Source organism: Stigmatopora argus, chromosome 6 (genome assembly GCF_051989625.1).
Source record: "Stigmatopora argus isolate UIUO_Sarg chromosome 6, RoL_Sarg_1.0, whole genome shotgun sequence".
Taxonomy (NCBI): Eukaryota; Metazoa; Chordata; class Actinopteri; order Syngnathiformes; family Syngnathidae; genus Stigmatopora; species Stigmatopora argus.
The window spans coordinates 13,569,489-13,597,016 of NC_135392.1; the positions used below are offsets into that span (position 1 = coordinate 13,569,489).

The 27,528-nt window shown below is 36.9% G+C and overlaps 1 protein-coding gene across 2 annotated transcripts in view; it reads right to left on the reverse strand.

Moving 5' to 3' along the window:
* Nucleotides 1-27,528, reverse strand: part of LOC144075471 (receptor-type tyrosine-protein phosphatase gamma-like) — a 134,280-nt gene that overhangs the window by 98,121 nt on the left and 8,631 nt on the right. The window contains exon 2 of one of the 2 annotated variants that reach the window (XM_077602506.1): nt 9,106-9,222. In XM_077602506.1, coding sequence (XP_077458632.1) covers nt 9,106-9,222 — 117 coding nt within the window. Of the gene's footprint in view, nt 1-9,105; nt 9,223-27,528 lie in introns of those variants that run through there. The other variant, XM_077602507.1, reaches the window with a different exon arrangement.

Below are 27,528 nucleotides of genomic sequence, written 5' to 3' on the forward strand. Positions count from 1 at the left end.
CTGAAAGTGCCAGATAAATATTTTAGATGTTTTACCTACATCATCACAGTGTACATTACGGTCTCATTCACCTATTAATACACAAAGTTCTTGTAGTAATTGAGCATAGATTATATATCTATTATTATTTATAACATGTATGCTTTTCTTACACAACAGACTAACATAGTAGTACAGACGCTCCCCTACTAACGAACGAATTACGTTCCAAGCGATCGTTCGTAGGGTGATTTTATTCGTAAGTTAAAATTAAGTTTAACTTACTTTTGGAAGATGTACTCGATGCTTAAGGAGATGATGGAGGAGGAGGAGGAGGAGGAGGAGGAGGAAAATTTTATATCATGAGGGTCTTGGTCGTCGCTGGAATGGGCTTCAAATGTTACTTCCTCCTCCGTAACTTCAATGTAGGAAGAAGTTGAGGGTCGAGGAGAAGAAGATGAGGGTTGATGAGTATCTTCCTTGGAGGATTTACTAGAAACTGGCCGAAAGAAGCGATCTAACGACGATTGCACAGTTTTCTTCTTTTTTTCATCATAAATGATGAGGTAGCACTGTATGGCATCATTCAATTGATTTGCAACCTTTGTGCAACGTTCAATATTTGGGTCTTGCTGCTTGAAGAGTGCGATGGCTTTATTTAGTTTCGTCTCGAATTTCTTCATTGGGACAGGCGTTTCTTCCTCCTCCTCCTAGAGGAAGGTGGATGCTGGGTGAGCTCTCACAGCGCCAAGCGTCGGTATAAGCGGCGGAAAGAAGCACTACTCGGAAAAAGGCGCACAATACAAAATCTAACTTACGAAATTACAGCATCTCTTTCTGAACATTTTTCGACATATGCCATATGCGCAGACATGTTCGTATGTACCGTTGTTCGCAACTCGAATGTTCGTAAGTAGGGGAGCGTCTGTACTACTACGATAGCACTGATTAGATTAGAATGACTCTGTCTAGTTAGTTAGTCTGAGTTTGAAGTCTTCCTGCATTCCATGGTAGTTTGCTTCCTTGACCCCACCTTCGTCCCCTTCTGCCATTTGCTGATCTCCTATGGTGGGTCAATAAAGGCTGATGATAAGCAAATGGTCAGCAGGCTCTAGTGGAAGGCATGGAGTATACTCTGTGTCCTTATGGTGATGTGATTGTCTGTCTAAAAGGCTTCTTAATAAAAGCAATTATACGTAAATTCACATTCTGTCTACTTTTTGCGAGACACTAGGTTTATGTACAAGATAAACCTAACAGTTCTACATCAGTGAATGGAACCGTTGCCATGCAAGGTGCTGCTATGCCCAATGGAAGAAATTTTTGGTTTATTGTCCACTTTTTCAACATAAGGCCGGATTTGGAACCAGTGACCCTTTGTTCAATTACTTAATATGGGAAATCATAAAGCACTTCTCTAAGTTCAAGATAGTCAAAAGGGACTTATCCCTTTCTTTTTGTTCACTTTATGATGGCACACAATTCAGAGCAACTGCAAATTGAGTAACTAGCTCATGAATGACTAGAAGTAGTCACAATGGTTGCTAGTTAAACCCACAACCTTCATAAAGGGAGAACATCACATTATTAATGGCCTTATGCAAATTTCCCTTTCTCTCCTAATCTGCTGGTTGTTGGATCGACAGTTAGCCCAATTGTACCGACTAATTGGTTGTTGAACAGGTGTCATGGTGAATAAGTGCATAGCATGTCACAGTTCCTCACAGTTCTGAGATTAAGGATTAAATGCAAGGCTAAGGTCTTTCTGTGTGGAGTTGGCATGTTCTCTTCATGGCTAATTGTGTTATTTTTTTCTCTATTTTCAGCCATATTGCAAAAACATACATGCAGGTTCACTAGACACTCTAAAATGTCCCTTAGAACGGAGTTTTGTCCCTATTGTCTGTCTGAAATCCCACCTAATGCTCACGGCTCCATTAACTGTGTGACCAATCTGTGGCCATTGTGAGAATAAGTAGGCTGGAAAATTAATTATTGAATTCATAGTTATTGAATGCAATTTCAGAAGGATATGCTGTAACTGATTGACATTTACAAAGTAGTGTGCATTATTGGAAGAAGAAGAAAATCGAGTCAGAATATTTTGGGGGAATACGTGATTAAGACTGGTTTAAAGGTTCAAGTGATGTTGATATATTTCATGGTGTTAAGGAAAACTACTAAAATGACAATGATTCCCTTGTCATTGGGAAAGCACAGTGGGAAGAGGAAGGATCAATCTCTATTCTTCAATCAATAAGCAGCAAATGCAATGCAGCATTTCCGGAGTGAAGCACATCTATTTTCAGGAAGTGAAAATCATTACGTAATGTTCAGCAGTGTGTAAAGTGCTTTCTTTATGTCAGTCAGTTAGTCCACATTAACAGTCATAAAAAGGGGACAAATATGTTCAACATTTACTTTCCGTATATCGTCATTCTGGCTGTGTCTTTAAAACATTCAAAGGCTCAGAAATGTAGTTAAACAAGAGCAGAACAATTTTCTGGATTGGCACCACTACTCAAATGCTTTTTGGTGTTTATGTATTCAAAGTTATAAATATTTTTGCTATTTTATTTTATTTCTCATTCAATTCTCATTCTGTGCAATGTATAAAACGGAATGGTGTCAAAATGAATGTGTGTAATCTCATTTAAGTTTATCGCCAAGTGGTTTGCAATTTTGTTGCGGTGGATTTTGTAGGTCAAACAGCTCTGTAAACAGCAGATTATTATTATGTAAATGGGTCCTGTTGTGCTTCCCCACACCCACTTGTCAACGGCCACACGAGATCTTAGTATAAACACTTGCCCGCCAACATACACTCTTGCCAATGGCCAATCAGAGTTTATATTCAGGCATCAAATATTCAGATTTTATCCAGACAGACCCATATTAATGAGAATACAGCTCATATCCTGGGCATTTTTAAGGAAAAACAGTCTAGCAAACCTGACATAATATTAAATGTTACGGAGAATAAAGGCAGTATGCACTCAGTCGTTAGATTTACTGAGTGAAAAAATCCTTAATTTTTTTTAAATAACCAAGTTGTAGATGGCCAAGAAAAATCTGCTGTCTAATATTCCATTACATGCATAGGGACATTTGTAAATACAGATTAATTGATAAAGTAAATTCGATTTGGAATATTCCATAGCATGCATGGGTACATTTGTAAGTACAAATTAGTTTATAAAGTAAAGTTGATTTGGAATACTCTGTATAATCAATGTTCCAAACCACAGAAAGATTTCTATATTTAAAGAAAGATTCCTAATTTTCCATCTTGGTTTTATGCTCCTTCAACTTAGGTTAGTGTGTTCATGTGGCATATTTCATCAGTCATATTAAAATAGCAACCAGGTCGGTTCTACTAGGTTATATGGTCTCCCTGACAGCAAAGAGAGGTAGTATCACTAGGGGGAATGTAACAAACATTTGTCACAGACATTTTAGAACTACATAAGGATCACCCGGTGCATCCCCATTAAATGTTTTATTATTTGAAATAAATATATTGTATAATAATAGGTTACTATGTTATGAGACACTATCACAAGTAGAGTTTTTAAGAAGGTTGCTCACTTCTGCTATCTATATCCATTTAATATACTGATCAGTCATGTTCTTAACTTCATTTATTATTGACAATCAGAATCTTATGACATTAATCATGTTGATTTCAAATATTGACAATCAACCATGTTTTATACTACTATTGCAAATCTCATTTTAAATGTGCGTGTGTGTGCGTGCGTGTGCGTGTGGTAGGCAGTGGGGATGTTTAGGGAACAACTCTATGCACAACTTTAAGCATTCATATTGGACCTACTATTTTCCATAGTTAATATATTATAGGATAGTGGTACATCATCAGGTTGAAAAATGATGTTATACTGGTTTTGTAAACTGGGGTCTGTAATAAGCCTCCATTTTGTTTTGAGGATGAGGTAAATTTCTGTGTAAATATTTTTTAAGGTTGAGATAGCATAAAAAGAGTTTAGTTTTTACAATTCGAGAAGACTGCCCTGTTCAGTTTCAACTCATTTTTTAGCTTAAACACGTTCACAACCGCACATGCAGCACAAAGGTAAATGAGAAAAAAAATGTCTAGCAGCAGCACAACATTGAGTGGAAAAGCATAGCCTTCAAACTGCCTTTAAGAAATATATACTCTTATGTCAAAGCTTTTGCCTATTTATTTACATAGCAGATTTATTGATGTGTGTGTTTAGCAAAGCAGGTCCGTTGATAGATGGCTGGATGGGTGAAAGGAGCTGATTTGGTGATTTAAGGCCCAATTCTGGCCACTAAAATTGGTTCCTCTCAGAGTAATACATCAGGGGGAATTAAAAGGTGATTGCAGTGTGCATGTGTGTGTATGTGTGTGTGCATTCACGAGCATGGTTATGTGTGTTCAGGGGGCTGTGAATGTCTTCTTTGTATTGTTGGGACAATGACAAAGAAGGATAAATGAGTTGCTTTGATAGTGCCATGGTAACCGGCACAGACACAACAGATGTGGAGCGAAAAAAGAAGTGGAAGAAGCAAATCAGAATGGAAAGTGGAGGACGACTTCAGACTCTTATTGACCTTAGCCTGATTCAGGTTGCCCCTTGACATACAAAGATGTTCAATTGAACACATCAGTCTTCCCTCAAATGTAAGCGTAAAAAATGTAGATGAATACTAGAAAAATATTGTAGTAATATTGTGATTCAATTAAAAGTGAAAAGTAGTACTTAAACTAATTACATGATTTTGATTACATTGCACACTTCCAATTACAAAAGGGTTTGGCGCACACAAATACGAAACTGACATCGCTTGGTAGCTACGACGCTGCAAAATGAACAATGGTACCTTTCAGAAGGTGTGTACTTAAGGGGAATTACTTATTCGAGTGGTGAGGCGTGCTGAGACATTGTCAAATGTGCTTAAACTAAAATAGTTTGAGCAGCCATAGAATATATTGGCTAATGTAATCACTCACCAGTCACCTGTCTTGACTTGCTTTTGAACTTACTGTTAGTGACATCCTATTCTGAATATATACACAAGATTTAGTAGATTCTTCTCAGGAAATGATTGACTGTGAATTTCACTCACTAGCCAGTTAGAGATATACCATTGCTTGAGAGTGCGTACTCGTGGTTTAGCTACACTGTATAATCTTGTTTCATGACCACATTTTGCTATATGAATGTTTTTTGGAACATATGTCTTTTATCAACCCATGCAACAAAATAAACAAACCTATTAAAATAATGCAGAGACTTAATTTATATGTGTCAGCACACACACAAGCGCGCATGCACACAAGGGCATAACACACTTCTAGGATTTACAGGGACATAACTACACAATGTTGTCACATCGCTGTCAGATGATGTACTACATGTCTTGAAAATCTTTAGCCGAGATGATCTGGGCCAAATGAATTAATAATTCATGTTTGATGGAGTCTCTTTAATATTTGAGGCATAATTAATAAGCAGGGACATCACTTCCCCTAAGCAGAGGAAATCACACTCAGCGTCAACAAAAGATAAATGAGACAAGACATCCTTGCCCAACTCGTACTCCACACACACATATTTCAAAACAGAAACACACTGGGATTGATGAGACAGGCGGCTAGGGCATAGCCCGGTTTACTATGCAGTCAAAGACCAAGAAATGAGCAAACACTGTTCCACACATACTATATAGGTTTGTGAGTGATGCGTGGCTCTATGGATGCGAAATAGAAAGAGTCAGAAGGGCGGATTTTTCGGCCACGTTCCTGTTAGGTTAAAAGCTGGATCCAAACTTGTGAGATAATGCATTAATAGAATAGAATTAATAGAAGCAATAGAACAGCTCCAGTGTACCTCCATAGCCTGACGTGCAATGTTGCATGAGGGGGCCGGATGGAAACTAGATAAAGTGCAAGACGCAAACACAGTCCCTGGAGTGTATCAATGTGTGCGGTGCTGGGAAATCAACAGGGGATTGTGAATAAAGAATGGTCCTGCAGCACTTGTCGCTTGCTCTAAATAAACCATAATCACTGTTACAGGAATACTTCCTGCAAATCCACTTTTGCCTGTATCGAGGGAACACAGTTCGAGCTGGTCACTTCAAACAAAGATAAATTTGCCACCACAAATTCTATACGTGTGCTATACATAAACAGTTCACAAGATGGGCAGCATTAATGGTAATCCTTACTGACATTGTTCCAAATATTACTTTTTTCCCCCATCACAATTAATATAGAATATGGCAGCTGAGAAAAATCCTTGTATATCTTGATTGTTTTGTTTTGTGGCCATTAAAAAAAAAACTTAAAACAGTATTTTTACACCCAATTCTAATCGTCTACAAATGTTGTCTCATCTCATCTCATTTTCTGAACCACCCTGAATTGGTGGCCAGCCAATCACATGGCACAATTGTAGTATAAAAATCATCCTTTTTTGTTTTCATGACATGTTTGTACAGCTTATTTTATTGGTTTGTTGCCATTTAAAAACATATTAAAAACTCAATCTTTTTTGCCCAATTTTGATCTTCTTAAAATGAGTCTCTCAGGCCTGATTTTCTATCACGTGATGGGATCGGAAATACCTATCCCTAATTGGTATATCTCTAAACTATTTTGTTGGTTGTAGCCCTCCGCTCAATCACTCCCAATAGACAAAAGTAAGCAAAAAAGCAGGGTGAACATATAAATTCCTGTCCCTCTCATGTCATTGATTGGTTGATCTCATCAGTAAAATATCATTGCCCTAAGACTAGAAAATCAATGTAACCTACATGCTTTGTTTATTAAATGTACCCTTTCCTCACCTTTCACTCACCCTTACACCTGTTTTTCATGTTTTCCCAAAATCCACATGTAATTCTGGGGTCACAGTATGAAATGAAGCTATAACTTACACAAGACAAAGTCATCTTTAATTACAACAAAAGGATATTGGCTGTAGAGTAAATTGAACAATTATGTGAAGTGCTACAGTGGCAGATGTGAGCAGAAACCATTTTAGTGGTGTGTGTCGAGTGTGTCGACAGCTGCATGCAGAATGGTCGAGAGCAGCAACAGAATAGTAATAGCTACACCTCACGCAAGCGCACACGCACCCCAACACAGCCACACAAGCTGCTTGGGGGCCCTGGGCAATCAGAACAATCTAACATTGTTGGTCGGCTTTAAATGTCCTTCAGTGCAGTCAACATTAAATTGATTGTCTTCACACACCAGTTATTTTACATTGCAAAAGGTAAAGCAGTGCATAAGTCACATCATTAGTTCATTATGTGTATTATTGCTTATACATTTATGTTTTGCTGTCAGCAAAATAGTGGGCATTGCATGCAATTTCTTAAAGAGATATGGTATTGTATATGTTATTAAACATTTTCCATGCGGTATTATTTTTTTCTGTGGACAGTGGAAACTAGGTCCCCATTATTCATATTATTTAGACTATTTTTTGGTTTGCTTGTTTTCTACCGGTAATATAATTTACCGCAATCCAATATAAAGCATTTCTCAGGTATTATTAAAGCCATTTTCCTCAGATTTGAATTTCCTCCTTTTTTAAGTTTACTGTTCATGGGGGAATAAGAAAAAAAACATATAAGTAATGCTGATTGGATGGGGAAGAGTCAGATTCATGGGTAGAGTTGGGCAGGTGTTTTGATATCCGAAGACACCTTGCTTTTCGCCAAATGCAGTTTTGTGTTGACACAGACTTTATGCCACCAACAATCAAAGTACACAAACAAATTCTGGTTAATGTAATGTGTTAATAAGAACAGTAATGTAACAATAACTGCACAGGTGTTTATCAAAGAAGAGTATATTCTGACTCTCCTTTTAATCAGCAACGGGTACAATAGGAGGATAGTGTCTTCTCACTCCACAGTACATTCACTCATACCCAAGGACTTCTTGAAAGGTGTGGCAATATTATGGCAGTGAAGGCAAAAGCAAAAATCGATACATTTACCCACAGAGTGTATAGGGTTGATCTCACATTAGGCACGCAGCTACTGACGCAATTACAGAGAGTAGTCATATAATGCAACACCCTGTATACCTTGCACGGATGTCCCAATTTTTTTGGCAGCAATCCTTTAATCAAGATGCGCGCACACTAATACAGGGTCACACATGCTCATGTATAGGCTTTTATTTGATGACAGTTTAAAAGTATGAAAGACACAAGGCTGATGAAAACAGCTGTCTTTGTCCTCAGTGTCCTTGGATTATCAAGTCAAATAATGTTTCATTTTTCCATAAGTATTTGAACTCTTTTAGAGATCTCGCATCCTTGAGATTGCATCCGCCCAATGTTTACGTCAATTCTCTTTGTATAGTGCATTTTCCTTCCACTTTCCAAAACTTACATCTTAAGATGATTGAAACGGCAACGTTTTTTTAGGTATGGATATGAAAATGTGGCTACGAACACATTTGTATTTGTATGTTTACATATGCGTTGCAGTCAGGAGACTTGAGTCAAGCACATACTCTTCCTCTTGGTGGGAAAAAAGATCTAATTTGATGCTTTGTAAATAATTTGGTTCTAGTATATGAAACATGTTACATTTGTGTATTCTTTTTTTTCCAGTAAGAACTATATGTGTGTATGAGCACCTTCATAAACTGTTTGAAATTGGGCCCAGACTAAAATTTGGGTCACTGTAGATAATACCCTCTTCAAATTTTGTGAAAAGGTGAAACAATTCCATCCTTGAACCATGGTTTCAGTTGTCACATCATTTGAAGAGGAAATAACACAAAACGCCTCTGAGGTTTTGGCATTAAAATAAAAGAAGTGATGTTCATTCTCCTTGTAAATTTTCATTTTTCATTACCTCTCACCACAAAACAAAAAATGTTCACAATAACCTTGCATTCTAAATAATTAAGATTGCTATTTCATTTAATAGATGTGCCTTTTCTATCAATGTCTGTATGAGAATAATATCATATGTCAAAACAAACTAAACGACCGACATGATCAGTCACCTTTTAGCAAAAACATAGCATTCAGCCTTTACCTCAATGTGAGACTTAGAAGCCCATATCTTTGCCATTCTCACACATATACAGTGATACACATAAAGTACCTGAGTAGGCCCAGTAGGTCTCTTCGGTGGCAGCTCTCCTCAGTCGTGTCCCGACAGTGGTAGCTGTACGGAGGCTTCGGACAGGGGCACAGGAATCAGCTTGGTTTCCTGTTAGAACTGCAAGACAAAAGAACACCATCGACAAGAAGGTTAGCACAAAGAGAAGCAGGGAATCACTAGCCCTCTGCAGCCATGGGTAGATACCCACTGAGCTGGATAATATCCAACTGTGTCTTTAGCTGAATTACCACTCGGAATCTTATTCAGAGTGGGAAAAAGATCAACAACAAAGAAAAATGACGCTGTGAAACTAATGCAAGGAACCAAATTATTCAACCCCTTATAAAAAAGGAGTATATTAATGTATGTACAAAGAACAAGGGAAAAACCTAAGCCGCAAGAAATGTACGAGTTACTGGACAATCTACGAGCAGAATAAAACGACAAAAAAAAAAAAAAATCGAATGAAAGGATCTCGCGGTTTAAACCCCCTGAAAGCGGAGGAAAAACATTTGAAACACAAGTTGTAAATGGGCTTTTTCTTGTAGAGCACTTTACCACCCACCTTCATTTATTTATTTATTGATTATTAATGTCTGTTTGTTGTTATTTGTGCACTACGCGGTGAAAGCTTTAAATCTCATTATACTTGTATAATGACAATAAAAGCATTCAATTCAATTCAAAGTGCCTGACACAGTTGCCTCATTTACCTTCTGAAGACACAATATGAAAAACAAGGTGCAGTTTCGTATCTGACTTAATGATACTTTGACACAGTCACCGGGGGAGTGGGATTGAACCGACAACATTGGATTGGGATATGATTACTAGCTAAGACATGGCACCCAACAAAAAGAGTGAATGGCCTTGACAGACATTAAAAAGAATGTGTATGTCGGTAGGCTGAAAGAGAAATTTTCTTGTATCCTTCAGTTTAACCAAATTTAAGTGTAGGAGACAAAAGTAGGGTTTTGGGTTTTATCCAATACTGGTTAGTAAACTGTACTTTTGTTAAAATGGTTTCGCTGATTAACTTGTTTCTGAACCAATACTCTCGGAATGCAAGCCAATCTGCCACACAATTGTTGTGATCACTGTCAGAGCATATTCATGTAAACAGCCCCTTAAACTGTTCACCCATCACAAATGGAGGAACTGTAGTGTTCAAAATTCCTTAATTAAAATGCAAAGCATATATGTGATGGGATCATCTACTTCACCTTGGCTTGCCTTCATTTCATTTTATCTTTATTAAACAGGCTTCAGAAAGAGAAAGAGAGAGCGAGAGAGCGAGAGGGAGAGAGAGAGAGCAAAATGACAACAAAAGCTTGAACAGTATACAGCATGATGGTTCTGATTTGACACTTAGTATATTTATCACCATCATCCACAAATCAAAAACTAAATTAGCCATTTGACTTTGAGATGCATGCATCAATTAAACTCAATTCATAAGAAAAACACTGTTATTGTCATTGATCTGCTAAAAGAGAATTACTGCTCCCTGGACAGACTTCTAAATAACTATTATTTACCTACTGTGGTAGTTGTAAAATTTATATTGCTAGTCATTGATTCATTTGTGCAAACTAAATAAATTTATTGCTTTGTTATCGGGGATGAGTCTTAATTATGAATTTTAAATGCATCAGACTATATTTAAAAATACGATCTACTTGGTAAGCATCACATATCAAGCAATCACAATGTATGCCATGAACTGCAATGTGGAACAGTTCATTCTGTCGTTGGTGATTGGATTTTTTTCTTTTTTTAAGAGGATTCTTAATTGAGAACAATGGGGTTGTGCTTGCCTGGCTGTCGATCATGGCAATGCAAAAAGATCACTACACCCAGCATGACTTAATGTTTTCTGGAGCGTCGGCCAAGGGTAGGAAAAGTCACACGCACAGCACACATATATATACAAACACGGATCCTTTGAAGCAAGCAGAAAAGGTTATCTTCCATGATGCAGAAACTCGGCAGACAAATGCATGCAGGGGAGGTTGAAAAAACAGAAAACATGCCTGCAACATACTCAGAAGCTTAAAGATCTATAGTATTAAAAGTATAAAGCCACAATTTTCAACCAAAGCACCTTTTCTTTTGTCCATCATTGAACCCCCGCCTTCTTATACTACATTGATTGCATGAAGACAGTCAGGCAGGAAGGCTGGCTACAGAAAGATGCCACTCACAACTCTCTATCCCACTTCCCTAATAGACTGCCTCGGCGCCAACCTCCATGAACACACACATGCTTGGTTAATTAATAGCTTGTGCTCAGTGAGACAAGGTCATGCTGCCTTGGGACTACAAACAATCCCATGAAACTGACACCTTTGGTAGGACACAAGACAGCAGCTGTTAAAATACACCTCCATTTTCTCGTCACAAGTGAAACCTATAATGTTTTCCCACTTCCATCTACACTCTCAACCATTTGGACTTTTTGCAGCCCTACTCGCACGATTCAAGACAGATTGCTCATTATGTATTTTTAAAATCCAAAAAGATATACTTTTTAGTTAGTGCGGGAGTTTGTTCCCATACGTTGCAAATGAAAAATGAAAGAAAAAAAATGCCAAACTCATGTCATGACTTATCTAAGATTGAGGAAGAAAGGAAATAAGAAGGAGACTTACTCTATCATTTCGTTCTCCTCTAAGTAGGCTTGAAGGTCAGTGAATATGAAACAACCCATAACCGATGTCGGTCTGCACAATTGGTAGACACAAAGCATTTGCTGCTCTGTCACACACTTTGTGAAATGGTCTATTTCCCTTAATAATTCATCATTTTTACATGTGACATTTCAGTATACACGAGTGACTCCCAGGTTTTTCTCAGCATAGCATCAAGTCTTGGGAAATGTCAGATAATCTGGTACAGTTACATGCCACTCTGGTCATAATCACTTTAGTGTGGCAACCTTGATCAAGGTCAAGCTTTGCATTTAATAATGTGAGTAACTAAAAGAGCCACCTGTCTCTATGGCAGAAAAAAAATCAGAATGTCCGCAACCAAGATTCTAAGCTGTTTTGAAATGTGCTTTTAACATTCTCTGTATAGTTTCCACTTTCTATGCATGTCTGTGTGGATTGGTTTTCATTATTTAGGACAGTGAAAGCATTAACATACATTGCATGTTATACTTCCTGCATCAAAAAAAAAAAAAAAAAAAAAAAAAATTTGGTTTACATTGGCCAGCTGTTTAATTGACAGGTCTGTGTACAGATGAAACTAACGGCATATACTCTCAAAGGTGGCACAAAAGAATTAAAAGGACAAGCAAAAAACGGGTGGTATACATCATTATGGAGATATAATAAAACATGGGCAATAAAATTGCCCCAAAGAGACAATGATGCCTATAAAAGAGTATTTTCATTATGAAGGAAGATAAGAAGTGTAAATTCAATGTAAAAACAAATTCATCTGGTGTCAGTGTTGGAGATAAGGCAGGCAAGCAGATGAGTGATTGTGAATCAATAGTCTCTTGTTATGCTGACTTTCCTCTCCTTCACCAGGACTTAACCTTGTAGGTCAGAAATGACTCAATACGACTCAGCTACCAACATGCCTTTGAGTCCAGAGGAACCTAAAAATCTTCATTAATAACACAAAATCTTGAGAATTATGGCTACTCGCAAAGTTAGGTTGTTTTGTGGATTGTTTCAATTCCTAATGAACCCCAATACACACAACATTACCATTTCCATTAATATCTATATATCTATATCTATCCAGATGTTTTGCCAAAATGTAATGTTCAGGTGTTCAATAAGAAATTGAAATTATTAAGAATTAGGAGGATGAATAGCACATATGTGTAACAGTTATGAGAGGGTTCAATCCCGGCCGCCCACTTTTTTTGCGTGGATTTTACCGTTGCCTCCATGTGTTTTCAATTGGGGAATTTGGTTTTTACATTCCAAAATTTGACAACTGATAATTGCCCCTAATTCTGAGTAAGTGAGTGAGTTTATAAAAGTTCAACAAATTAGTCAGTTAGCCAGTTGCACTGCAACTAATTACAATGCTTTCCATCCTTACCTGTAACAAACAACACAGTTGATGGTTGATAAGGATGATTGACGCATACCACAGGCTGTATAGCATCTGTGTGAAAGTTTCATGGAATGTTAAACTATTGAATTTCATCATTCCACCATCATTATGGCCAAAATAGTTCAATCTTTTTCATTGAGCAGAAATATTGCACTTTTTGGCTTTCACAAAGGTAGAAAATATGTCAAGTACTATGATAAAGAAAAATCAAATACGATTTCACAGAAGCTTAACAAAATTTCACAACTCATGCAATTAAAACTTTAAGTAATGGAAGTCTGGGGCCGAGACATATAAAATGACACCGGGTGCTTGGCTTGAGAGAAAGTCGATTCTAGTGTCTTGCTCAGTTATCTTTATTACTTAATATTGATTATGAGCAGTGCAGCTGTCTACTTGCCAATTGTCATAGAAAGCTTCACTATGCATAAATAATATACAGGTACGCCTAGAAAATTATATGGTGAAAAGTTCAATAATTTTTTGTCAGCCATTCTAGAAAAGGGAAACATATGGTACAATCTTTGCATATTGATTGAATATGACAAGTCTGTTTTCTCTTATAAATTTGATACTTATGGCTTACAGATCACAAAAACCTCCCCAGTCTCAAAAAATGAAAAATATTTAGGAAAAGTTCAATGTTGAAAAACTTTATCTAACCCTCATGAGCTAAATAATTTAATGTTACAATAATTAGCTTGGAAACTCTATACGGCAGTTTATAGTAATTTCTTCAGTGGGTTCTTCAGAAGCAGCAGGGTCCCCAATTACATCAAGATATATATTATCACATGAATTGACATTATTGACATTTGTTTAAAGAATCAAAATAATTACAAAAAAAATAAATACTGTGTGTGATTGAAATAAAAATGTAATTATTGACTGTAACTGGAGTGTAGCGCATTTTTAGAGCACGGCTAAAATAAGTTTAGTATTGAATCAGAACAGAAAAAGCAGTAAAAACCAAAAGCATGATTATCAACCAAGGCACACACTTTTCTACCCCTTCTGCTTACAACTGAGTATAAACACATGTAGCCACGATTCATTCAACCTGTAAACTGTGGTTTAACCAACAGTCTATGATGCCAGACATTCTCAGAGGTGGTGGTCTCTACAGGCTCATTACATAATTTAGTATTTTTTGGGGGGTGGGGGGAAGACACTTTAGGTAGTGCCTAGCGGGATTAATTATTATGGTACAAAGGCAAAAACAAGAGTGAAGCTAGGCCAGCAGCTATTGTTGTTGGGTTTTTTTTTTTCTTCGATTTTTGGGCATTCTTTTTTTGTATATTTTTTAAATGATGAACCTCAATATTCTCAGAACAACAAATATTTATTATAGAAATATATGATATCAACCCCAGTACTAGAAAAAACTCCCTAGGTCATTTTTCATGAAGTGACAAACTTTTAATACATATTAAAATCATTCAAATTGGTAATAAGTTTTGACCGTCTCATTTCAGGTAAATAAAATTAAAATAATCAAAACAAAAAATCCTTGGAGGAATTAGACAAAAATAAACAATTGTAAAACAAATATTACACTGATTGTTTTGAATTTTTTGTTTTTAATTATTAGTCAGATTCTAGTGCACGTGCATTAATACATTTAATCAAGGAAACAAACCTCTTCAATCAAGTTCTAAGTAAAATATTTAAGGATCAGGTACAGTAAAAGTGTTTCAAAATGCTCGCGTGCCAAGTTATCTTCACAAAGCCATTTTGCATTGAAATATTGACACAGTATTCCAATGATACCAATGATAAATCATCTATTTAGTTTGAGTATAATCAGCCTTTCTCCTACCCTAGCGGACTCCAACGGGTTCAACGCCCAATCGAAGCACATTGGTTATAAGATTAATGTTGACCAAGGTAGACTAATTGCCAACCGCCAACAACATTGTGAATAATAGAGTGCTGAGTGTTTAAATCTATGATAGAAATGGGGTAAAATACTGTATCTTTGAAATGCTAAATTGATTTTTGCGTTAATTGTTAGACAGGTCACAACTTCTTTAACCGACTCAATTTTTTAGTACTTGACATTTCCATCTTAACCTTAAAATATACCAGAAAATACTGATGATACAGAAAAAAACTTTACTGTTCTACCGTAATTATATGAAGTATATTGTAGTCAACAGAGTTTTTGTGTCTCTAAACCTACTTAATGGTAGGACTCCTCGCTGTTTGGTCATTAAAAGTGTGATCTTTTTCTTTCTAGAGGAGTGGGTTGCATTTTCTAGATAGCCTCTGTACATGGCTTCTAACGCTAAAAATGTCTGGAATAAGTTTCGTTTTTCTTCAAACATATCTGCTTGTTAACAAAATTATTGACTGAACTATTGGTTAACTTTATCGTCAAATGAAATTTTCCAATAAATAAACATGCTGTTACTCAAAATCAAATAACTAAATTTTTCATTAGGTAAGTCTTTCACAAACAGTGCAATCAGCATACACGCAAAAAATGAATAGAACACGGTAGTACAGCAGCTTTTTACAGATCGTATGTCAATAGGACTTAAAATGGCTTCCATCTGCTTGAAAAAGCAAAATAACTATGTGAAACAAAACATCGAGCCAGGAGTAATAACAGCAGTCAATAACCACAGCAAGATGAGATGATGGAAGAAGGTGATGTAAAGTGACTGGCTAGGAATGATGAAAGAGAAAAAGGCAACTCTGATTGAAGTGGAGAGCGGAGTATGTAATATGTACGTTATTGAATCCAGTCGTTCCATATTGATTTCTCTGTAAATTTTTACAGCCAAGGCATCTAAACTATGAGTGAGCAAATGATATTTATCAGTAAAGTAGAAGAGAAATCATTTTTTTGAAATGGTAATGGATCTGGGAAGAAGGCACGCTAGTCAAAAGTACTAACAGTAAATCTTTTGAAATGTGTTTGGATATGGTTTATTGCGGTGTATATTTGCATTATTCATTCATTCATTTTCTGAACCGCTTTATCCTCACTAGGGTCGTGGGGGGTACTGGAGCCTATCCCAACTGACTTCGTCGATCGCAGGGCACAAGCAGACGGACAACCACTCACACTCACACCCATACCTAGGGGCAATTTAGAGTATCCAATAAATCTACCATGCAGGTCTTTGGAATGTGGGAGGAAACCAGAGTACCCGGAGAAAACCCAAGCAGGCCCGGGGAGACATGCAATATCCACACGGGTGGACCAACCTGGATTTGAACCCAGGAGCCCAGAGATGCGAGGCCGACATGCTAACTCAAGCCACCGGGCCTATTTGCATTGTCTCTCAAAATTCATTTTTACAATTATTTCATGGTTTCTGGTCAGGGTTTGATTCTGGCAAAGCCTTTCTCAAGGAGGTACCTGTACTATTTTAAATTTCCAATTTAAAAGGAATTACACTGTTCATAAATTAAAAACACTCTTCAAATTCATTCATCAAAGAAGCAAATTTTAAACAGCATATATTTACATTTACTAAAGGTCTTCGTTTGATTGACGAATGGTCCCAGATTCATTGGCGCAAAACCCCTCAGCAATTAATTATGTGTATGGTGTCTGCACACTGCACTTAATATTCTGGTCCAGGATGGAGGCTTGTCATTTTAAATGGTGGCTTTTTATAATTTAAACACAGGAAATTTGGCTAAAAGAATTCAGTTGAATATTTCTCTGTCGCGATGAACAGATTCTACGTTATTATTTCACCTGGGGGGGTGATTCCAGGGTCATTCCCCCGAGTATGTGTTATAGACAGAGAGGAAAGATAATGTGAGGGAGAAAATTGCTTTAAGTTAACTCTCAAAGCCTCTTTAAGAACTTTGTCCTATCTCAGCAGCACACTGCACACCTTCTCTCCATAGATTCCACCTATAATTCCACCATGATCTAATTCCATGTGTTTAAGTATTTGAGGGTTAAGTACCCTTTGCTGGGGGCACAGTGGTGCATTCCCATGATCGAAGAGATTCGAGTCCATGGCTACAACAGAGCCGAGATGAGACATATTCTCAGGAATATTTCTTAATCTATCGTTATGTGGTACAAGACTGTAGGATGTGTAGGGATGTGTGTGTGTGTGTGTGTGTGAGTGTTTATGTGGAGTGGGGTAGGGTATAAAACAGTCCAACAGCAACATTTAGAATGATTATCATCATTATCATCATATTATCTTTTTACTGTTATGTGGTACAAGTCTGTGGCTGGGGGTGGGTGTGAGTGTGAATGTGTGTTTGGGTGTAATCAAAGGACTAATAATTACATGAGTTCAAGACATCCCTGAACAGTAACATTGTTAACAGTGCATACTAACATGATTGAACGATTGTATGATTTACTGTTACATATAAATGACAAATATCCTGACGTTTGTACACTCACACAGCGTCAGTCTATTATTGGACAGCATGTAATTACAGATAGACTAAAGCAGGTATAAAAAAGCAAAAATTGAAAGGGTTTCCACTGTTTAATGTTTCTCCATTGATCCGTCGCTACTCCCCAGTGCACATTGCACAGATTCATTTCATCGCAGGGTTTTGAAAAATATTCATTAATAAATATATTAAAAAGTAATACATATTACATGTTAAGGCTACAACTATCCAAAACCTCCGGGAGAATTCCTACTTCGCGATTTATCTCTTTTCAAGTGGGAGGGAAAAAAACGGGTCTTTTTTCATATCTTGCACACACAGGAAGGCTGTTTCACATTTTAGCTTTGGTGAATCACTATTGTCATCCTACACGAGGCATAATTTTTCCCAGTGTTCACGTTGAATTTCTTTGCTTCAGTTTTGTGTCTGGCTTGACCGCTGTGTTTAACTCAACCACGTCCACAATGAAACACGGTTGCCAGAAAATCTGCCAAACAGACTTCCGATGGTTTTCTGTGCGTGAACTGTGTCAGCCAACGCTCCAAAACGCCCCCGGCTAAGTCAAAGCAAGCGTCCAGCGCTGGTGGTGAAAGGCGAACAGTGTGGCATAAACTTGTGTAAGAAAAAACAGTATACTACCCAACTGGGAGCTTTCTAGCACAGCAGAGCAGCAGACTGGAAGGCGCAGATACGCCAACCTATTACAACATGAGTTGGATAAAATACAACACATTTTTTCCCCAGGAGAAAATAGAATATTGGCTTATAGACATTTTTCTCCACTATTACACATTATGATTTTTTTTAATTAAGCAAGTTTTTTTAAATATTTTGCTGAGATGCAAATGATCAAAACTGGACCTCAGACGGAACACGGCCAATCCACTCTGCTGATCTCAATAGGACTACTTATTCATTTCTTTATCATTTATTGATTATTTATTTGCCTGTTTGTGGTTGTTATTTGTGCACTACGCGGTGAAAGCTTTAAATCTCATTATACTTTGACAATAAAATATATTGACAATAAGCATTCAATTCAATTCAATCATTTTCATCATCATTTGATGATCTCGTGCACACAAAGTACTCAATCACTGTTCTAGAGAATGTGGTTCGTGTAACTTTTTAGTAAAACAGAAGCATTCTCTATAGTGGGAATAATAGTTCTGTATAAAAAAGTATTTTCCTGCGGTCCTAATCTTTTAAATTCCTCATTCAGTTTATCCAGAACACATTTGTTCCAAGCAAAAAAAAATAGCTCCTCATCCTGTAAAAGTCTCACTTAGTTATCAGAACAATCCCAATACACTAATTGTCCAATTAGTTATTGCATGAGCTATTGGGAGGTTCTAGCAGCTATCACTACTGACAGTCTCTAATCATTAGACTGATTTACTATCTGGCTGACTGCTTGGCTGGAGGTGGGGTTAAGACTTCCACACTATTAGCCAACTAAAATAATTGTGGATGCCTATTCCCCTTGATGACACACAACCAGTCTGTTAGACAATTACTCATGTATTGGCCTGCTGTCCTTAGTGTAGTGACTTTGATTAGTCCTTGCCTTCTCTGTTCTAGTAAAACACACTGTCACACCCGCATAACCTTCAAAGCCATTTGTCAAAGAGTGTTAAGGCTTTGCTTTACAGTTCTATGTCCGGTGCCAGTGAGGCAGCACACAATTCCAAGCGGGTCCTCTGAGTGGCTCTGCCATGATTTATATTTGGAGCCCATGAGAGTTACAGTGGCTAGTTGCTCACACTACAAGGAAATGCAAAAAAGAAAAAAGATTGCATTGGCACAATTTGAAGTGAGTCACAGTTATTGATCAGAGAACCTATTGTTGGCAGAACATATTTCATGGTTATAATGTAGGTAGCAAATGGATGAGTTGCAAACAGCAGTGCAGCAAGATGAAATTAAGTCAAAAAGCAAAGATGGAAAGTGAAGTAGTACAATAAATTATAGGCCAAGGGGAATGACTGCAGGCGATGAAAATAATGAAGTGTTTATTCAGTTTTTACACTTGACTTTGTATAATTCACATCACAACTTTCCAAGCAATATAAATACAGCCCTAAATTAAATAGAAAAGGGAAATATTATGGAAAATTGACTTTTGGATTGTTTATAAATAACTACTTCTCTGGGGTAGCTTCTCATCCATCAAGTGTGAAATAATTAAACACCTAATTAATTAATGAATTACATTAGCTGCCTATTAGCAGAAATATGTTTGAATTTGCATAACATTACTCTTGTGTGTTTTCTTATTTGACAACTGGTTTAGAGAAAAGACCCGTCTTTGCACGGAATGGCCAGGTTTCAGTCTAATTAATTAATTAATTATGTTAGCTGCTTATTACAGAAATATGTTTGAATTTGCATAACATTACTCCTGTTTGTTTTTCTTATTTGACAACTGGTTTAGAGAAAATACCTGTCTTTGCAAGGACTGGCCAGGTTTCAGTCTATGTGGACTTCTGTTTTCCATTGCAAAATAGATTTTAGAAATTAGATTTTTGTGGTTTTTGGAGGTGTGTTGTTAGTTTCTACAACAAAGCTTAGGCTAATTCTGTTCGAAATAACAGTCCAGCTGCAACTGATTCACTGCTCTGAGAATGTAATGACCTGGATGAAAGAGAATATTCACAGGCAATTTTGCAGTGGTTTCACATCACCAAGAGCTGGCAGCAATGTGGCTTTTAAAAATACATTACATGTTTCTATTGATTGCTGGCAAGCATTCGTTTTTTGATTTTCCTCCAGCAGGTGACCCTGAATTTTAGATTTTCTTTACTTTCTTCCTGTGCCCTTTGGGCTCTGACACCCATTGTTCCCACTTACCAGTAGTACAGTCAAATCAATACGTCTCTCGTAGTACTTGTTTGAGGAGTATACCACATTTGATTTTTCCTTCACCAAGAAATGGTTCTACCTCAAATGTTACATTAAGTCCCTAGTGGCATTTATCACTACTAGTACGCATGTACATGTTTCAGTCTGCTAGGATCTACTAATGACATAAGTGGCATAAGGAAAATTGATAGCAACAAAACATGGAATAGAAAAACCCATCTGACGGAGAGTTTTTCCATCATGTCCTTATTTTTCAACCCCTTGATTCATAAAACATTCCACATCATGAAATATTCCAGAACAATAACATTTCTAATTGAGCTATAACAATTTATTATTATAAATAAGCAATCTTCACTCTGCCCAGACATAACCATTGGTAAAAGTTCTCTATTACTGGATTAGGTATTGTTATCATAATCAAATATCTGACTTCTGGGATGTACTGTACCTGCAAAAAGTAACAGTGTACCAGCTATATGAATCAGTTTGTCAATTTCGTTCAAAAGAGTTACTTCCTGAATTTGTCTACCAAAAAGAATATTTTTGTATGACTTTATGGAATATTCACTAGTGAAAATATGCTAGCAGAAGAGAACTGGTTGTAAATATTTGCTAAATATGACTAATGGTTGCAATTAGAAGTTGCAACATCTATAAAATACCAATTTAAACCGTTATTTATTTTTGATAAGCAGCCAAATAATGTGCTGACTGCTTATCATTCATTCATTTCCCTATGCATCTACCCATCTGTAGATCAATCCAATTATGTGTATCTATTACTGTCTGTCGCTTCTTTTTTTGTTTGCACAGCTCAGATTTTCTGTTTGCCAGTTGCATAATAAATAACTCTTGGTTCATGTGGGTGCAGAAACCACTGCATTAGCATTCTTTCCACACGCACACCAACACAAGCATGCCTGACAGCAGTGACATCACAGACTTGTCAACCTAAACCACTCTCATCTTTTGTAAACTAGACAACAACAAACATTGATGCTCTTGCACCACTTTTTACACAGCATCACATTGCCTTCTCCATCATACTGCGCTCTCATGTAAACATATGTTGCAAGTAGTAAGGCAAGTTTAAATTTGCATTAAAAATGTCAAAATATCTCAATAGGAATATTTATTCAGTCGCCATAATCTGACAAATCAAAGTCAGGAACTGAAACCATTCTTTTTTTTTTTTTACCGCGTATGGAAAATATCTTATTTGAAATGATAGATTAATATATTTGAATTTAGATTTGCTTTAAAAAGTTTAAAAGCAAGACTAAAGTGACGATTTAAAAAAAAAAAAAAACAATTAATGCCTAATAGAGTTTTCCACACAAATACCACAAAAATCGAAGGGTTTTGAACATCGCTCAGCAAAACCAAATAGATAATTGCATCTTTTTTTCACTATTAGTCTTGCAAGCTCCAAAGGTTTAGAAATAATTTTCCATCCCTCCATAAAGGGTTCTAGTGTTATTTGGCTCACTATTTATTTATCAAAATGTGCATGTTGCTGAAACCAATTCATAGCCCCCTGCCATTTCTATTTTGTGTTTTTTTAGCTTCAAGGGCAAATGCAAGACCCAAGGTGACAAGGTTTACTAATGAAAAGTACACCATAATTAGTCTTCCTTTCTCTGATGCTTTGGCCTTGCCCTAAAACAAGAAATGCTGTCACACCCACAATGAGCTTCACATTTTTGTAGTCTGCTAGTATCCTTTCAAGGGTTTCTATTCTCTTGTTGCCATTTGACCAGCCTGTCATTCTGTCAATATGTACTACCTAACACAGCTATAGAAATGTAGGAATGATCGATCATCAATTCAGGATGTGTTCTCAGAAACAAAATAAAAAAGTAGACGTACCCTGTTGCATTGTTTTGGAATAAAAAAACAACTATGAAAAGGTGAAAGACATAAAAAGAAAGTCATATTTGAGTGCCAATTAATTTTCTGAATGTAGTGCTGTCATTTTCATATTTTTGAGATGGTCACCATTTCAAAGCCAATTTTAACTAGATGCTATGTATCATAGAGGATGCATTACATTTGCAGATGCATTGTCATGTCCCTCACTTATTTGTTAGCTATACAGTTTCTAATCATTTGTCGTTACTAATATAGTTAATCACATTTAGGAGAAAAATTGAGTGAGGTTTTATTTGTAGTAGTTGTTTTCATCTGGTATTTTTAGCTTCCTCTTACTCTGTGTCTTCAATCTAGGAACAATATGAAGAGTGGAATAGAATGCAAGGGTACTGAGTAAGCGTAGGTTGGGTGGGGGTGGTTGTAATGGGGCTGATGATGCCTAATTAGAAAGATTAGAAAAAGAGGAGTGACTCACTCCACAATACCACTGCTGACCTAACTGCTAATGTACTCCACCCAGCCCTTTTAATCCAACTCTCATCTATTATCTCCAGCCTCTTTGTATTTACATGTCCTCAGTCCCATCAGTTAATTTTGAATACGATGTTTGGTTGAAGCGGGCCGCTGTGAGGCACTCGTCCACTGAGCCAGTGGACGAGTGCCTCACAGTTCTGGGCTCAATGGTTTAATCCCAGGTTGACCCTCACTGTGTGGAATTTCAATTTCTGTGTCACCTTATCTTCATGGGGGGTGCTATAGCCTATCCCACAATGGGCAGGAGGCAGACTACAGCCTAAACTGGTTGCAAACCCTAAATTGGAACTCAGCCACCTTCATTTTTTGCAAAAGCCAGGCTCCTGTCCAAGACAAGATTTTAAATACTTTGTAGCTCTGATCAAATGGATTATTTTATGTATTTAAACACGAGCTTAAAGTATGTTGTCCCGGAGCAATAACAAATCCCAAAGCAAAATGGATTAAAAAAAAATTCGATTGAAAAAGAAAAGAAAAAAAAAGTACCTCATTGTTGTAATTGTGTTGTATTTTCTAGTGGATTTGATGGGACGCTTAACGTATAAACATTTAAAGAACGATTGAGAATTGATGGACTTATAAATAACTTTAATATTACATTTGTTGTTTCATATGATAAGCATGTCGACTGCACCAGATGGCTGCCACTGGGACATAACATCAGGATTAAGAAAAAATACAGGAAAAAAAGAATTAAATAAGGACCTACTGTATATCAAAGTCTGTCTAACTACATTCCCCACCACGATGCCAAATTTTGGAACCTTGAATTTAAACCTCTAAAGGACAAAATAGGTCTTAGATATATCTATAAGAACATTCTCAAAAACAAAGTAAAACGCCTGGCACAGATAGATTAATATAAGTGTATTATTAGTACAGAATTTATTATTAGGCGTTACGGCTAGCCAACAAGGATTAGTTATTTCTCCTCTATATTTGGCTGAATATAAAAATACTGTGTAGATTGCAATATTTTCCTTGTGAAGTGGATTGGCAAAACTGTTCAGTGCAAGTTAAATTTGTTCTTTCTCTGCCCAAGACCACGTTAGGTCAGATAGCGTGTTATGATTGTCAAAGGTATCAAAAATTCACAGCTGGTTCCACGCGTTAGTTATCACATAAAACATCATCCTTGCAAAGCAGTTATACCAATTGCTGAGTCAAAAGCTCGACACTCATAAAAAACTGACTGCGTATGCCTTGCATCTGGGACATCAGATTCAGAGTGTTTTTTTTGGGGGGGGTAGCGATACACAAGAAAGAACTCAGAAGATGTAAGAACAAAAATTCTTTCTAGATCAGACACCATCCAATATCTGCTTTAGACAATTCTTCTGAAAGTTGAAGCAAAGAAGATAGAACAAAAGGAGGCTAGTGGCAAGGGCAGAGAAAGTGTGAGCAGGGAGTGAAGAAGAAAATGTGTGTATGTGTGTATGGGTGTGTGTGTGTGTGTGTGTCTGTGTGTGTGTGTGTGTGTTGGTGCACATGTGAGACAGTGTGTGCTAATTTTGGCTAATGGGTTTGCTTTGGGGACTTGCCGATTTAATGGTAATTAGATTTTGCTTTTGGTTGGCTCACCCAGTGCCTGTCAACATCAAGACACAGCATTGGTCTTTGGAGTGACATCGCCTGAGAGGCCTTTTTCAACAGTCAGAGGTTTAAACACAGCTCCAGGCACAAAAAGCAACCCAGAGACAGAAGACACACACATAAAACAAGATAATATATAAAAGAGTAAACTGGGGGAGGGAATAAATCGAAACGAAAAAAATGATGACAGGGGTATAAAATTGTCATTCTGGTAGCATATCTTAATTTAGTTACTCTACCTGATTAAATTCTTCTTTGCAAATTTCATTTATGCAAATTCATCTTGCATAATGGTGAATATTAATGCTCTATATTAGGGCTGAATAATTTTACTATGCCAGACTATTTTCTAATTTCTTTTGAAAACTAATATTTATTTGCCTTTTTATCTTTTTGAGGTTGTTGCAATCATATGTTTATAAAAACAAACTGTAGAGTTATTCCTATTTTTTTTAAATCTGGAGGTCCTTATCTAAGAAGTGCAAAATAAATAAATAATGGATTATAAAACATGGCAAAGTACAGTGAATAACCCACCCTGCATCCAAAGTTGGCTCGGATAGGCGAAGTTCACATGTGACCCAAGTGAGGATAGGCGGTACAGAAAATGTAATTACTGTTGATTGGTAGAGTCTGAATATTGCAGTCTAATTACAAGTTGTGGTAATTAAACGTCTACATATATTTTTTTAACTTATGCAAAACTGCAGCTTATAAGAAAAATACCAATTACCACATACAGACAAATTAATTCTCTTGCCATCTGTGTATATAGTAGTGTGTCAGTTGAAATTAAGATGCCCTTGGGTGGAAAATTATGTGGGGGTGAATCTTTATTAATCTATACTTGTACATGCCCTAAGATTGGCGGGTGACCAGTCAAGTGTGTACCCAGCCTCCTCAGCCAGGATAGGTTCCAGCTCACTAGTGACACTAATGAGGACGAGTGATAAAGAAAATTAAGAGATGGATCGATTGTGCACATTTATCTAATTTTCTGTCTAATCTCTGAGTCATGCTTGTTTATAGTTGAACAATCACAACTGCCATTACAACTGGTCTCTTCTTTCTTCAGATGACCCAATCACACAACAGCATTCTCCACTGATTGAGGTAAAACATCTCACTTTGCCATTTTCATAGAAGGTTAAGTGCAGGGATTTCCAATATGTACTAACTTTTAATTGCCATTTGCCTGATGCCTGTTTTTAACGACGATGTTCATGTCCACTTTCCACAGAAGTAGAGTCAGGAGTTGAATGTGCCATATCCCCAAGCATTTTTATTTTTAATAGTGACAACTCTCCCTAATCTCTAGGCTACACAGAAAAACTAAATTGCTGTCTTGTTGTATCTTAGTGAGGTAATTTGAAAGTATTTCAGAAGTGTCAGGCTTGGCTACTTTCCATTCGATTTCCCCTGTGGGTCATCTATCGAACTGGGGACATGTCGAGCCGGAGTGCCCAAGCTTGAGGTGATTAACACAAGAAAGATGGCTGCACTTTGCAGCATAAATCCAAAGGTGTTTCATGTGGAACACGGTGCTTGTCTAGCAGTGAAGAATGTAGAAATACTTAAACGAATCCAGTGGTGAAAGCTGACAAATAAGGGCAGAGAGAAGAATGGTTGACCGCAAGTGATTGTAAGAACAGAAAACAGGGACTAATCCATGGTCGGAGGCTTCACTATAGAAATCACCATGACGGATTGGATGTAAACCTATGCACCCTAGGATGCTATTAGAAAGGCCCATCTGTTAAACATCTGTAACAGAATTCAAACACCTGAAGCATTCTGGTTGAGAAATTTTAAAACCAGACACAGGAAAAAAAAAAAACATCCATCTGAAAAAAAAAACCCTGCAACCCAAATAAGCACGTGCATGTACATTTGATCAAACAATGGGTCATCTTTTCTATAGAGTCATAGTAACAATAACATTGCAATATTATGATGATCATCATCCCATCAGCTGTCAGTCTCTTTAACAAAAGAAATGGCTATGTTTCAGCAACACGCTTATTTATTTATTTATTTATTTATTTATTTATTTATTTACTCATCAACTTATTTATTACCTATTATTTATTTATGTCTAAAATGTCTTTTCCTGTGTCTGTATTCTCACCCTCTTGCTACTGTGACAGTGAAATTTCCCGAATACGGGATGACTAACTTATCTAATCTAATCTAATGATATTGACAGTGGTATATTTCTGGTTCTACTCCTCCCTCACCTGTGTTGCACTGTCAAAAAGTGAAAAGAAGAATGCAAGCAAATAGAGGCTTGACAGAAGCAGTGTTGAACGTTATTTTTAGAGTGAGCCCTAGGGCGTAAAAGAATGTCAATTTTAAGAAAGCACGGGAAAGCACTCAAGTTAAAAGTTGCATACTAGCATACTATATAATTAGAATTTTAATGACCATCTGTTTAAAACAGTTTTTAGTGTGGATCCTTTCAACATTCACTTAAACAGAGTATTACAGTTTCCTAAATATGTACTTGTTGCAATGTATACTGAATGAAAAGAATAGAAATATAAAATCTTTAGAGGTCTGACGGCACTAAATAACAATATCTGGAACTGGATGTTGCACGGGGAGAAGAGCTACACCAAATCCGGCAACATGCAAGCACCAAGAATGGAAGTTTATTTAAAATGGATTGTCGATGCTTGAGATCATCTGCTGAAGGATCTAATCATCAAGTCGTTCAAGAGATGCGAACTGACCAACGCTCTCGACGGCTCAAAGGATTGCCAGATCCATTGTTTCAGGTCAGACAGCCCGTTTCAGACTGGTTTGTATTTGCAACTTCGCCAGCAAACAACTTCTCTTTTCATCCATAAAATTTACAGCATCTTCTCAAAATTCTGACCATCTAGTCGAAAAATAGAGCGGCACCCTCTAATTGAACGGCACTACAGGGGAAAGTTGAAAAATAGAGTGGCATGCTGTTGAAATAGAGGTTTTACTCAGACATACATACAGTATATATAGATTTATTATTTCACCGACAGCAATAAGTTTGCCAAAGGATCAACACATAAATGTGTCATGCTGAAACTAGCATTAAAGCTCCTTATTCATAGAAGGTCA